General features: G+C 38.2%; 1 protein-coding gene across 3 annotated transcripts; it reads left to right on the top strand.

Annotated features, from left to right (window-relative positions):
* Positions 1–689: 689 nt before the first annotated feature.
* LOC102706455 lies at positions 690–12,705 on the top strand. Of its 3 annotated transcripts, none has more exons than XM_015835365.2 (14): positions 690–1,011; positions 3,273–3,546; positions 4,817–4,878; positions 5,025–5,068; positions 5,219–5,310; positions 5,388–5,617; positions 5,690–6,451; positions 6,543–6,676; positions 6,739–6,829; positions 7,573–7,913; positions 8,985–9,400; positions 10,257–11,841; positions 11,954–12,175; positions 12,314–12,705. In XM_015835365.2, the coding sequence occupies exons 1-7, from the start codon at positions 710–712 to the stop codon at positions 6,099–6,101; spliced, it is 1,416 nt and encodes a 471-aa protein (XP_015690851.1). In that variant the 5' UTR covers positions 690–709; the 3' UTR covers positions 6,102–6,451; positions 6,543–6,676; positions 6,739–6,829; positions 7,573–7,913; positions 8,985–9,400; positions 10,257–11,841; positions 11,954–12,175; positions 12,314–12,705. The 3 variants fall into 3 exon arrangements, with proteins under 3 accessions (XP_015690851.1, XP_040378797.1, XP_040378798.1); XM_040522864.1 differs by having other exon boundaries at positions 827–1,011; positions 3,290–3,546; positions 12,314–12,704; XM_040522863.1 differs by lacking the exon at positions 8,985–9,400 and having other exon boundaries at positions 12,314–12,704.
* Positions 12,706–13,485: the final 780 nt, after the last annotated feature.

Genomic DNA, 13,485 nt, shown 5'->3' with positions numbered 1-13,485 from the left:
GCCCGCTCCGCAGCCTGTCACTCGCGGACTCGGAGCTGCTCCTCGGCCCCATCACCTCCGCGCTCGGCTCCGGCAGCGCCAAGCTCGCCGAGGCAGGGCTCGAGCTGCTCCACAGGCTGATCGCGCACTCCTACATCCATGGTGAGGCTGACCCTTCCGCCGACCCCTCGGCGCAGCTCGTCGCGTCCCTCCTCTATGCCGCCTGCAATGCGCTCCACCTTGATGACGAGCACATCGAGCTCCTCCTCCTCAAGACGCTCCTCTCGGCGGTCACCTCCACGTCCGTGCGCCTCCATGGAGATTGCCTGCTCCGCGCCGTGCGTGCTTGCTATGATATGTACCTGGGGAGCCGCAGCGTGGTGAACCAGGCCACTGCTAAGGCGTCGCTCGTGCAAATGCTGGTGATCGTGTTCCGCCGCATGGAGGCGGACTCCTCAACGGTGCCTGTGCAACCCATCGTTGCGCTGACGTGATCGAGCTGCCTGACGCTGCTTCTGGTTCATCGCCTGCTGCTGATGCCAACTTTGTACAGGGATTCATCTCGAAGATCATTGGAGACATTGATGGTGCACTAACACCGCTGGCACGGACGACTTCGTCCACAGTTGCAGGTGCAGGTGGAGCAGCGGCCCATGATGGCGCATTTGAGACAACAGCAGCAGAGGAAGGGGCACATCCGGCAGATTTGCTTGATTCAACAGACAAAGACATGCTAGACGCCAAATACTGGGAGATCAACATGTACAAGTCTGCTCTTGAGGGTCGGAAGGATGAGCTTGGTGTTGAGGGGGCAGTGGTGGGAACTTTGGATGATGATGCTGATATGAGGATTGGAAATAAACTGCGAAGAGACGCTTTCTTGGTTTTCCGTGCATTGTGCAAGCTCTCCATGAAGACACCTCCCAAGGATGCACCAGCTGATCCCATTGTTATGCGTGGGAAGATCCTTGCTCTTGAACTTCTCAAGATATTGCTTGAAAATGCTGGCGCTGTTTTCCGGACCAGTGAGAGGTACAAATACTCTTTACCCAAATTCAATCTGCATTTTTTGTGCTGAGGTAATCTGAGTTTATCTTTATATTCATCAGCAACGTCAAGCAAAAACTGGCACACCACTTTATTATTTATTCCATGAAGAATGGTGTACTAACGTCCAACTGTCTAAGTAAACGAAAAAGATCTTAACCAATCATCCTGAAAATACCAGGCGTTGATTTGCTAATTGTAGCGCAGCTGGATTAATTTGTTGATACTGGATAATGTTTCTATGTAAAAATATGCACCAGAAGTCAATTTTGATATTCTTGTTTTGTCATTTTATGGAAGTTAGAGTAGTGTGGTTTCTTTTTTATTTCAGAAATAATGATGAAAATTGAGATTGGAATGCATTGAACATAAAACAATGCCACGCCTTTTCTTCGCTGATGTTGATTTCATCAGTCACAGCTGTTGGCAAGAAAATAGCACCAGTCCTGATATAAGTGTTAGGCTGCCCTATTAAGGTATATGACTGTTTGACTGATAATTTTAGTGGACTGTGCAATCGGTCAATTGTCCTAACAGTAGGGTGCTCTTCTATGCTGCTGGCATTCTGAACTGTTTGAGTGGTCAAAATGGCAACTAGTTAAGCTGACAAAATGAAGCCCAAGTTGATGAACTGAAAGTCATGCCCTATAGATGCCAAAGTACTATAACCTTTTTATGGAAAAGATTCGTGGCCATATATTCCTTGTACTCTTTTCTTTGATAATAGTTGAGTTTCTGCAAGACGATGACCTCAATTCTGTATGTTTCATATGCTATGAGGTGTAGGCGAGCTTGCACTGTCATTTTGCTTTGTGCAACCTGTTGTGTTGTATTTAAGTTGGTGCATTAGATCTTCCCTACTTTATACTTGGAAAATAGCTGAAAACAATTAGAGATGGGATTGCCGTGAAGCCATAAAAATTGACCTATAATACACTGAAATCTTGGGCTGAAAGTTCACTAAACCCAACCCTATACTGTTTAAGTACATGTAACAGCTACCTTGCCACCACTTAAGCACACAAAGGGTTACCCTGAGAATATATATTTGTGTCCTCAAGAACTATATGCTAGCATGATATGGCTAAGAGCATCTTCAACAGAGTTGATGCTTGATACTTGCCTCTCCAAGCCAAATTTTGGCAATTTTGATCATAATCCGAGCTCCAACAAATTTGCCAACCGGATGGCCAAGCCATCCAGCTGGCCAAAGTTGGCCACAAAATTCTCTTGCCAATCGTGGGCCCCACACATCTTCCCTTTCTCCCCTCACATCATTTACTCTCTCTCACTCCCAGCTATTATAGAGTGTAGATTGTGTATTAGCAAAAGCTTGGCATACTTTTCTTCAGAAAAGGAACAGCTTGACATGCAAGTATATTTTGGTATTGAGGCCCCGTTTGGTAGGTCTCCGGACTCCAGCTCCTAACTCTAAATTCCCACTCCAGCGGGAGCTAACTCCTATAGGAGCCGGAGAGCAGCTCAAAACTGTTTGGCTAGATGTGTCAACTCTAGAAGTCCTAAAAGAGAGGTTCGGGAATAGGTTGACAATAATACCCTTGTAACTTATTGTATACGCGATGGAAGACATTTTTTTGGATGTAATCTAATACTGATTATTTTTTGTTTAGAATTGGAACCATATAATTGTATGGTTTTTCTGTTCGTCGTAGGTGAAGAATCATGCAAAGAGAGGAAGAGAACAAATTAGGGGTAAATAGGTGACGATTTTGTGTAATTACATCTAAAAACTAGATCTCATTTTGGCTAGTTGTCTAAATGGACAAATGGAGATGCTGTTTGGAGATGCTCTAAGCACTTCATATGAGATCAGTCCCACGTACTGTACACTTCGTATGGACTAATGTGTAACGCTGTTCAGCTAGGTTGTCTTGTTCACTCTTCTGAAGCTGACATAATTGGAAGGACACAACATATTAATGGCAGATGGCCATAATCACCACTATGATTAAATTTCAATTCAGGATACTTGATGCTAAGAAATGATTGAAATAAAAATGTTGAACATAGTTTGCGAATAATGATTACTGTTCACCTGTCCACTTTTAGCAGCTTCTTTTCAAATATGTGATGAGCACAATATATTTGGTTTATGTAAGTAATGCAATTGTATTTTGATATTAGATGTGCTATTGTCATATCATTCTATATCAGCTAAAGAGAGTTACCTATTTTCTTGATGCTTGTGTAAAATATTTATCTGGAATGTTTTATGAATGAATTAGGTCAGTATTTTTTCCAGCAACAGATGTGGTAGTCTTGAAGTTCATGGTTGAGGTTTGCTGGGCTCCTATGCTTGCTGCCTTCAGTGTTCCACTTGACCAGAGTGACGATGAGATTGTCATATCCCAGTGCCTTAAAGGATTTCGCAGCGCAATCCATGTTACTGCAGCTATGTCTATGAAGACTCAAAGGGATGCATTTGTCACTTCACTTGCTAAGTTTACATCTCTTCACTCTGCTGCAGATATCAAGCAGAAAAATGTTGAAGCCATTAAGGTATGTTCTACCTGCTGTGATGCAAAAAATCAGTTTGTTTTGTCCATTTCAACCTCTTAGTTCATGATTTATGTTGTTAATTTGCTAAATTTTTCCATCATTTGAATTTTCCAACATCTGTATGGTGCAACATGTAATAGGGATAAATGGGATGACAATCGACAAATCATCATGTTTTAGCTCAAATGGTGCAAACTGGCAAATGATCATTATTTTCTGTAAACAAAGGTGTTGGTATAACACTGAATCGATTTGGACTACACATCTAAAATACTGGTAGCAGGCAGGCATGTTGTTATGTGGTACCACCCAATTTATTGGTATACTATATATGATGTGGTTTTCATTTGCTTTTGTTTGTTAGGGACTACTAGATTTAGGACTTCATTTGGGGAAGGGCCTGCCACTTGACCCCTAGACCCTGGTTTTTCTTCAGTTATCTTAGTAGTTCTGTGTGACTCCGAATGGTGAGAGTGAGAGCATGCAAAAGTTGCTACCAAGGGCTCTTTATAATACAGTATTTTACTAGAGAACTGAAATGTAGAGATACATTCAAAAAGGAAACAAAGTGATTGGTTATATTTTTTATACGTGTCATGCACTGTTGTTTTTATATTTGGCACTCTTTACAAAATCTTACTATTTAACTGCTCAAAGCATCCAAAACTATTTTAGTGAAATATACACTTTTGTATTATATTTTGGAAAGAAGATCTTAAGCTTTGTCCTCCAGATTCAGACTTTTAGGATTTTTCCAATCATTTTCTAAACCTTATTGTAGGAAGAATAAGCAATTGAAGATGAGTTCAGTGGCACTCTTACCATTTGAAATAGAGAAAATCTAATAAATGACATTGACAAACACTTAACTCTAAGAAATGTCATCGACGGATGCGAGTTCTGTGAAATGTCATCGTACAAACGAATATGTCTAAGAAATACCATTGTCGTTAGGGTTTCGTCCATAGTCCTCCGTGAAGTGCTATAATATGAACAATGTATTTAATGGTGTGAGATGGATGGAACCCTAATAGCGATGGCATTTCTTAGACAAAGTCATTTGTACGATAATATTTCATAGAACTCGCACTCATCGATGATATTTCTTAGACCTAGATGTTTATCAATGGCATTTCTTATATTTTCTCTTTGAAATAATATTTGTAGCTTTGAATGCTTTTTCTGCAATGTTTTCTTAGAACATTGATACTGCATAATGCCCTATCCTGTAGGTGAATATATTTTGATTGTTTTTCTTCTACTATTGTAGTATACTAGGAGGTATCCAACAAATATGCCATGTTTCCCGATCAAGCAAGCTCGTAAGCACAGGTAAGTTTCGTTTGTTGCCTATTGCTATGTTTATTAGCTAATCAAAGTTGCGTATAGTTATTTTTGCTCTCATCAGAGCAAAATGTTTGATCTTGGCCTTCTCTAGGGCATACAATATCTCATTTCTCTGTTTCAAATCATTTCAGGCAGAAGGAAGCTTGTGATACTGATACTAATTCAGTGTTGAAGGGTAAAGAAATTTCAGGAACAAAGTTTTCCCATGAGTATAGATATTCCGTGGCAGCTGTTCCATATCTGTTGCTATTAAACTACTGCAGAAAATTACTTCTGTATAACTTGGGAAGCCTTTTCTGAATCCTGATATTTTCTTTGATGTCAGATGCTTTTTTGACCAGAATTTCTGGTGGAGATGATGTAAACAGGGATGCACAATCAGTCCCTTGCATGATTGATGCAAAGTGTTTGACACAGGTATTTTTCTGGAACTGTATTAACATTATTCTTATGTGGGGTTTGTTCAGACTATACAACTTGAATTGTTTTGGCAGTTCTTTGTTAATGTTTGTGGGAATAGAGTTTCAATGCAAGAAGATTTGAATTCCTTGACTGTAAAACAATTGACCAAGACTGTGTGCAAAAAGGCAGGGATCCAAGCTTATGATTTCTATGCTGTTCATGGTGGAAAATCTCTAAAGGATGATAAAACTGTTTCATGTTATCCAATCTACAGAGATTCCACAGTTTTTTTGAGGTATAGGTTAAGAGCTGGCTGCCCTCGGTAAGTACATGAACTTGTAATGCAATTCAGTTCACTACTTTAGTGGATTTTAAAATAGTGTTATGTCTTTAGGATGATTTCATTCAAAATATGTACATTTGATGAAATGATCAAGAGCCATGAAGGAGGACTTTTTCGTCGAGTTAATTTATCTCATCGGTCAAGAAGCAGTATAACTAATGAGAATGAAGTTACTTTCCTATCATACTTCGCACAGTACATTGCTCACCAAGTATTGGTTTATGTCTGTGGAAAACATCGCAAGGGCTTGAGTTTCGATGGAAAATTTGAAAGCACAGATATATTCTTCTGCTCAGGTAGGGTCAGATTCACAGAACATGTTGAGAGGGTGGGTTTTACTGAAATAACATGTCGTGCAGATTATAAGAAGCTTATGCAGATCTTTGGGAAGTGTTTCACTATTAAGACAGAAAACAACATGGAGTTTATCCTATGTATGTTCCTCAGTTGCTTAAGTACCTGACTGATTGTCCTGGTGGTATTCTTTCGAATGAAGAGCTTCTCATTGCTTTCTTAACTAATCATCCTGCGTTGACATGTTACACTGATAGAATTAAGCAATGCACTTTATTGGACAATATGGTCCATAAACTTCTGCCTAAAGAGCAGAGCTCTCTTGGATCCAAACTTGGATCAATTTACCAGTGGTCAAGAAACACAATTCCTGTTCCAGAAATGGAGAAAATTTATGTGCACGGCTCACAGTATGATCCAATAGACAACGTCACATATGTGAATGTGGAATACACAGAGAGTCAATTGGGTTGTTTACACTACTCAAGGAATTATTTTCGACATGCTTATATTAATCTGGTTAGTGGCTAGCATTTAGCTCAATGTTTTCGTTATAGTGCAGGGACATATTTTCTTATATAATCTGTGTATGTTGTTTGTGTCTGGACAGTTTAACCAAGAAGAAGCTGAAGCAGCATTTGCCATGCATATCAATGACTTTCTGCCTAATCTGCTGGAAACCATTGCACTAAAAATCACTAAGAAAGAATTTATTCCTCCGTCACATTTTGACATCCTAACACTGTAAGCTCACATACCTTCTCTTTAATCTTTTGTCTTTAGAAAATAAAATAATTATTTTATAGGCTTGGGAACAAACTTGCTGACAAGAATACAGGGAAGAAACCTGTAAACTAAAATGCAGGGAACTAATGGGTCGTCTCAACTCTCTATCAGGTAAAACATTAATTTCCTACTTTTTGCAGTTGGTTATATTCAGCTTTTGTGTCTTCTCTAGTAGATGTGTTCAATTGGATTTTTTGAGAATTGACACTGGCCTAATTTTATTGGAAGATACTATATATGTTAAATTCAAACTGATCTCCAAGTCACCAACAATATTCTGAAGTGAATTTGTGGGAAATGCGACCATAACCCTTGACATATATACTTAGTTTAGTTAGCTGTTTTAATTCAATGCCTGTTTAGTTAGCTATTTAACAGCATTTCATGATATGCACATTGCTCATTAGTTGGTTTTGAAAGTACAGCCTAATGGGGATATGATAGATTGTGACGAGGAAAGGTACAACATTTGGCCAAACATACCCATAGTTCTTATTGCAGTTGTACGATGCCAATTTTCAGTTCCCTTCTCAAGCTACTAACTTGTCTCTGAAAAGTGATTCTTCTAACTGATTTTCTATGTAGTAAGCTTAAGATCTAATAATTTTATCCTCTCTAAAGTATAAACCAAGCGATTAAACTGCTTGCTTCATATGAAGTTCATTCGAAAAGCTGTGTTTTAGATGTTCCTAAAGCTAGGTTTCTCAACGTTGAAATCTCATTTATATATTGGCTACTCTATCAATTCCTGTTTAGCTCCTTTATTGGTGTACACTAAGAGCACCAGTGAAACATTGAGACCTATTTACTACATTTTAAATTTGCTATGTTTGACAGAAATTTGTTTCTGCTAGGGAATGGTGGAAAGAAATGATGCCGAGGAAAACACAAAGAAGATGAAGCTTAAATGACTTCTTCAACATATCATGTGAAGATGAAACTTTGGATGGTTTCGACATCATATCAATTAAGACCAGTATTGTCGATTGGTGTTTGATTAGCACCCATTATGTGGAAGATGAATGTGCTTTAATCTTTCTCTAGAAGTATGTGATCTTATTATATTAGCAGATGGTAGTGAAACTGAATTGCAAGTGACGTATTATCACCAGTGGTTTTAACCTCACTCCGGAACCACCTTTGAATTATCTGCTCATGCGGGGTGTCTAACTATCTACTTCCTCCGTTTCACGATGTAAGTATTTTTAGTATTGTCTAGATTTATATAGGTGCTAATGAATCTAGACATATATATAAAATATATACATTCATCCATAAATGAATTTAGACAAAGCTAGAAAGATTTATAATATGAAACGGAGGTAGTATTAAACCTTCCATGCATTTTTTTTGGGTCGTGTTTCTGCAGTACCGTTCTGCTCTATTGATTTGAATTGCAGATATCGCCTTTGCCTTTTACTGATGAAACCTAGTGTCGAACTGTTGCCCACATGTCCTATGATAAGGTCTTATCGTAACTGACTTTGCTTGTGTAGACTGTTGCAAAATACCATGTTGATGGAATATAAGTATTTCTAGAGCAATGAGTTTTGAATTGTTTCTGAGAAATCTCCTTGGGAGTTCACTAGGACTTCCTATGATGCAGGCATGGCAGTCTGGCTAATGAGCGCACATAAAACGAGAGAAAAATCATTAGCGTATGGTTAAGTATTGTCAATTGCAAATTTGAAAAGCCCGCATGTGTTGTTTCACTTTAGCTCTCTATGCAACCATGCCACGTATTAATAGTTAATTAAGTATTGTCAATTGCAAATTTGAAAAGCCCGCACGTGTTGTTTCACTTTGAGCTCTCTATGCGACCATGCCACGTGTTAATAGGACTGAAGACCGTACACAGTATTAGAGATGTAAATAGGGGCTCCGTTACCCGTTTCCCGCGGGGAATTCTTCTATTAGGGGACGGGAAAGGTTTTTATTGGTTCTCCGCAGAGAATTAAATGGAGGAAAACACGTCCTCGTCGGGTCTTGGGAGGGGGGCGGGTATGGTATTTAATCTTCTATCCTCGTTCCCCCATGGAGTTCCATCCCCGTTCCCCCTGGAGACCCGATTAATAGAAATATATGAGTTTTATAAGTTTGTTTTTTTTCATGTCATGAGATTATATTCATTGTTATATTAATAAATAATAATTTTATATTTTATAATATGGATTAATGGATATATTAATATAAAATATGGATTATATATATGATTTGAGATGTATACTACTCCCTCCATTTATTTTTGTTTGACATTTTTTACCAGATCTACAAAATTAAGGAAGCTGTGAATTGGCGCTTTTGCCCTTCCTTCCTATCCCTTGCGTGCTGTTTTGTTCGTCCTGTTGTTTGGTGACGGCAGCGGCGGCCATCGGCGGCAGAATCAACCCTCCTTGCGGCTACCTCAGATGAGTCCGGCGATGAGATCCATGCTCCCAGGCCAACGATGGTAGCAAGGTAGCCCTGGAGAGGAAGTGGGCAGACAGGAATGGAGCAAGGTGTCGACGTATACGGACGGCCATCGGAGACCATACTGTCGTCCTCCTTGCTGCCTCAAATAAGTTTGTCGACGTCCTCAGTGGCCATGAATCAAACCAGTGACGATAGTCGTTGCTGCCCAGAGGACCACCTTGCACGCCCAGCCACAAGGGTTTGTGCATCTTCATCTTCTCTATCACCAAGGTTTGTCTTCTTTATCATACGTAAGCCTTGTTAGAAATTGCAGTCTCCACTAGAAAATTAGAGCACAGTCTTGGTTTGAACATGGCCTGTGAATTTTGATGTGATCGAGCTAGAGCTACAATCAAAGAGAAAATTTGGTCAAGTTCAGGCCAAATTCAAGAGAAGTTCAAGCTAAATTTAGAGAAAAGTTCTGACTAAATTTACAGAGAAATTTAGATCAAATTCAGCACTCTATTACCATGTGGATGATTACACATAGCATCTCTCAACAATTTGGCAAGGGATTATTTTATTTCCTGCAATATGACAACAGTATGGATGACTTCTGCTTCTTCATGTTTTCATTCACCTGCTCGTACTCCCTGAAATATTTTATTTCCTGCAATATGACAAAAGTATGGAGTAATTCAAAGAGTTGCTTGTAGGTTATCCCTCACCAAGGTTTTTATTCAAAAACATACATTAAATGTCATTGTCAGTGGAACAACATGTGTAATGAGTACAACACAAAATGCATAAATGATACTCCCACTGATACCATGGTACTCTTTGCAGATACTCAAAATTTGGTTGATCATTGCTTAGGTAACAGGAGTATATTCTTTAGGTGTTAACTAGTTCTCAAATTTCGGAATTAACTAACAAAGAGACTGATGGAGTTATGTAATTGGAGTGCTACTCCTGTCAATGTATACCAGTATATGCTAACATCAAAATGAAGTATGATTCCTAATTAGCATTATTTACTCCTACTCTTAAATACTCCTTATTTAAAATTTGACAACTAGATGTGTTATTTTTACTCGTTTAAAATCATTTTGGAGAGCTTTGCTTGACAGTTTGACTAATACTATAGGGCTACACAATGTGGGTTGAATGTTCAAGGGGGAGAAGGGAGAAGGGGCAAAAAGAGGAAGTCTCCATGCATAGCCATGTCACTTCTTAAATCTCCGCTATGTAGAATGTTGTTGTCGCCAAGGATGCAACCACCTAGAAAACATCTAAGGTCTCCTTCAGCAAGATATGTGACATCACCATATGCTCCCTCAACAAGTCGAGGTCAAAGATCAATGTGTGATATCGATTTAAATGTGGAACCAAAAGAAATTCTTGAGGATAGTTTTGATCAAGAGAATGCTCAAGACATGGTTGAAGAGAATGCTCAAGAAAATAGGATTGAAGAGAACATTGAAGAGATGGTTCAAGAGAATGCTCAAGACAATACAGTTGAAGAAAACACTCAAGAGATGGTTTAAGAGAATTGTCAAGAAAATATGATTGAAGAGAATGCTCAACAAATGGTTCAAGCTCTAGACAATAGTGCTGAAGATAATGCTCAAGAGAATAATACTCTAGAGAATAGTGTTCAACACAATTCACAGAAGCATATCGTGCCTGATGACAAAAAACGAAGAGCAATATTTGATGCATTGCTAGCAATGGCAAGAAGTGGAAATCTGAAGGGTCATGAGACAATGGAAGTTTCAATGAAATTCTCAGTACCTGTTAGGACAGTTCAACGAATTTGGAAAAAAGGAAAAATATGTCTTCAACAAGGACTTCCAATTAATGTTAGTTGTGAAAGGTCTAAGTGTGGCCGTAAGAAGATTGAGGTTGATGTGTCCACACTTTGAGATCTTCCATTGTCGAGACGGACAACAATAGAGGATGTGGCTTCCCACTTTTGTATCAGCAAAAGCAAGGTGCACAAAATGAAACGGGAAGGTGACATAAAATGTGTCTCAAACCCCCTAAAGCCCTACTTGACATAGAAAAATAAGATGAATCGGTTAAAGTGGTGCTTATCAATGATTGATCCAAGAAGTATGCCCAATGATCCTGTCTTCAAAGGACTGTTTGATTATGTATTTATTGATGAGAAATGGTTTGACATCCCCAGAAAAAACTGAGAGATATTATACAAATCCAAACAATGAACAACAACCTACGAGGACATCAAAGAATAAGAACTATATCCCCAAATTCATGTTTTTGACTGCTCTTGCACGACCAAGATTTCAATCTGATGGAAATTGCATATTTGATGGTAAAATCGGTTGCTTCCCCTTTGTAACATACACACCGGCAAAGAGATCCAGTGTAAATCGACCTGCAGGGACAATGGAGTTGAAACCAATTAATTCAATCACAAAAGACATTATTCAAAATTTTCTGATTGAAAAGGTTTTACTGGCTATTCGTGCTAAATGGAAACCAATATATATCCAACAAGATAATGCACGACCTCACATTTCACCTGATGATAAGTTATTTTGTGATGTTGCTAAGGAAGATGGTTTTGATATCAGGATTATATGCCAACCAGCAAACTCACCTGATTTTAATACCTTAGATCTAGGCTTCTTTAATTCCATCCAGTCCATTCAATACAAAAAAAAACATCAACAAAAACAGAAGAACTTGTAGCTGTTGTTGACCAGGTAATGTGTGATTTCTTTTCCCATTGATTAGAATCTTAATATTATGGGTGCTAATCTTGGTATTATGGATACTTAGAGTATTAAGAGCTAATATCTTGATATTATGGAGCAGGCATTTCAAAATTATCCAATATGCAAGGCAAATAGATTTTCTTGACTCTTCATGCTTGCATGAAGGAAGTCATCAGAATCCATGGTGGCAATGCATATGATGTTCCACATATTAGAAAAGGGATGCTTGAAAGACAGGGTCATCTTCCTTTGCAACTGAACTGTGATCCCTCGTTGGTACAGGATGCAATGATACAAATCAATGAATGATGTAGCTTGGGAGGTACTACAAGTTACCTATAATCACTTCATTTTTTTTTCTCTATGCTCTAGAAATAGTCCATGTTTAATCAATTGTCACATCAAACTATATTATCTGAAATTTCTAACTTTCAGAAGAAACAAATGTGCTTTTCTGCAGGTTATGTGTGCATCCATTTAAGGACAATGACAGTTACTCCAAGTTAGCTGATGCAAGAAGTGGGGGCAGCCAAAGTTGCAGGGCAAGAGATGCTTTAGGTTTCAACAGGAGAATATTTACAGAGAATTTTTTAAAATTAGTACTCTGGGAACAATTTATTCTTGAATCAACATAATATACTCTGTATTTGAACAAGTGCTCTAGGAGTAATTTTATCTGGGATTATACAGTGCTCCGTATTCAAGTAATTTTACCTATGGTTTGGTGTTTGGTTTCTTTGTGAATTCTGCTTCAGGTTTAATATGAAACCTGGTAACATTACACATGTTTCTATTAAGAACTTTTTTCTCATCCTTAAGAAGGTACCAAAAGGTACAACTGTTTTCTACGTAAAATTTATTACAGTACTAGAAGGTACCAAATTTTACATAGAAAACAGTGGTAGCTCCTCAAGGATGGTAAAATTGCTCTTCTTCTATTAATATTGATCTGGAAGGATGAAAGCGACTAAAGAATGTTGTAGGGCTCAATTTACTCTTTTTGAGATTTATTAGAGTGAAAGCAAAGGTTCGTTTTATTTTACTTATTGTCTACACTAAAAGATAGTCCATGTGTTCTTTAGATAAAAACTCTCAACAATTTATCCCCTATTGCATTAGACTTAGAAGGTCCTGATAAGAGAGAAGAATTGCACCATTTCTCAATTTTTTGTATCACAAGCCATACAAGAGTAATTGTTTCAAAGAGAAACAAATGACAGAGTGTTCAATACACTGAGATTATGCTTAAATGGCACACTCTTGTTCTTATTTATAGTTCTAGAATAGCAGATGGAACAAAATAGATACTCAAATTATGCTAAAAATGCATTTGAAAAAGAAAACAAATCCTCTTTATATGGTGTTTTCTTGCAGACCTATGTGGTACTTTGCCATCTTCAGAACATGTACTCCAATTCAACAATGTTCTAACCAATACTCCAACTGACATTCAGAACATGTACTCCCCAAACATACTTAACAATCTGGTATTCAAAGTACTCCAATTAACATTACAAGCACAATTCACGTTTGTCATACTGACAGTACTTCAAGTCACATCACATTTGATGTCCTCCGATTCAGATTGCATACATACAAAATTCACATCTAATTTCATCAGTACTACTCATA

Source organism: Oryza brachyantha, chromosome 3 (genome assembly GCF_000231095.2).
Source record: "Oryza brachyantha chromosome 3, ObraRS2, whole genome shotgun sequence".
NCBI classification, from domain to species: Eukaryota; Viridiplantae; Streptophyta; class Magnoliopsida; order Poales; family Poaceae; genus Oryza; species Oryza brachyantha.
This window is presented reverse-complemented; position numbering and strand designations above follow the sequence as displayed.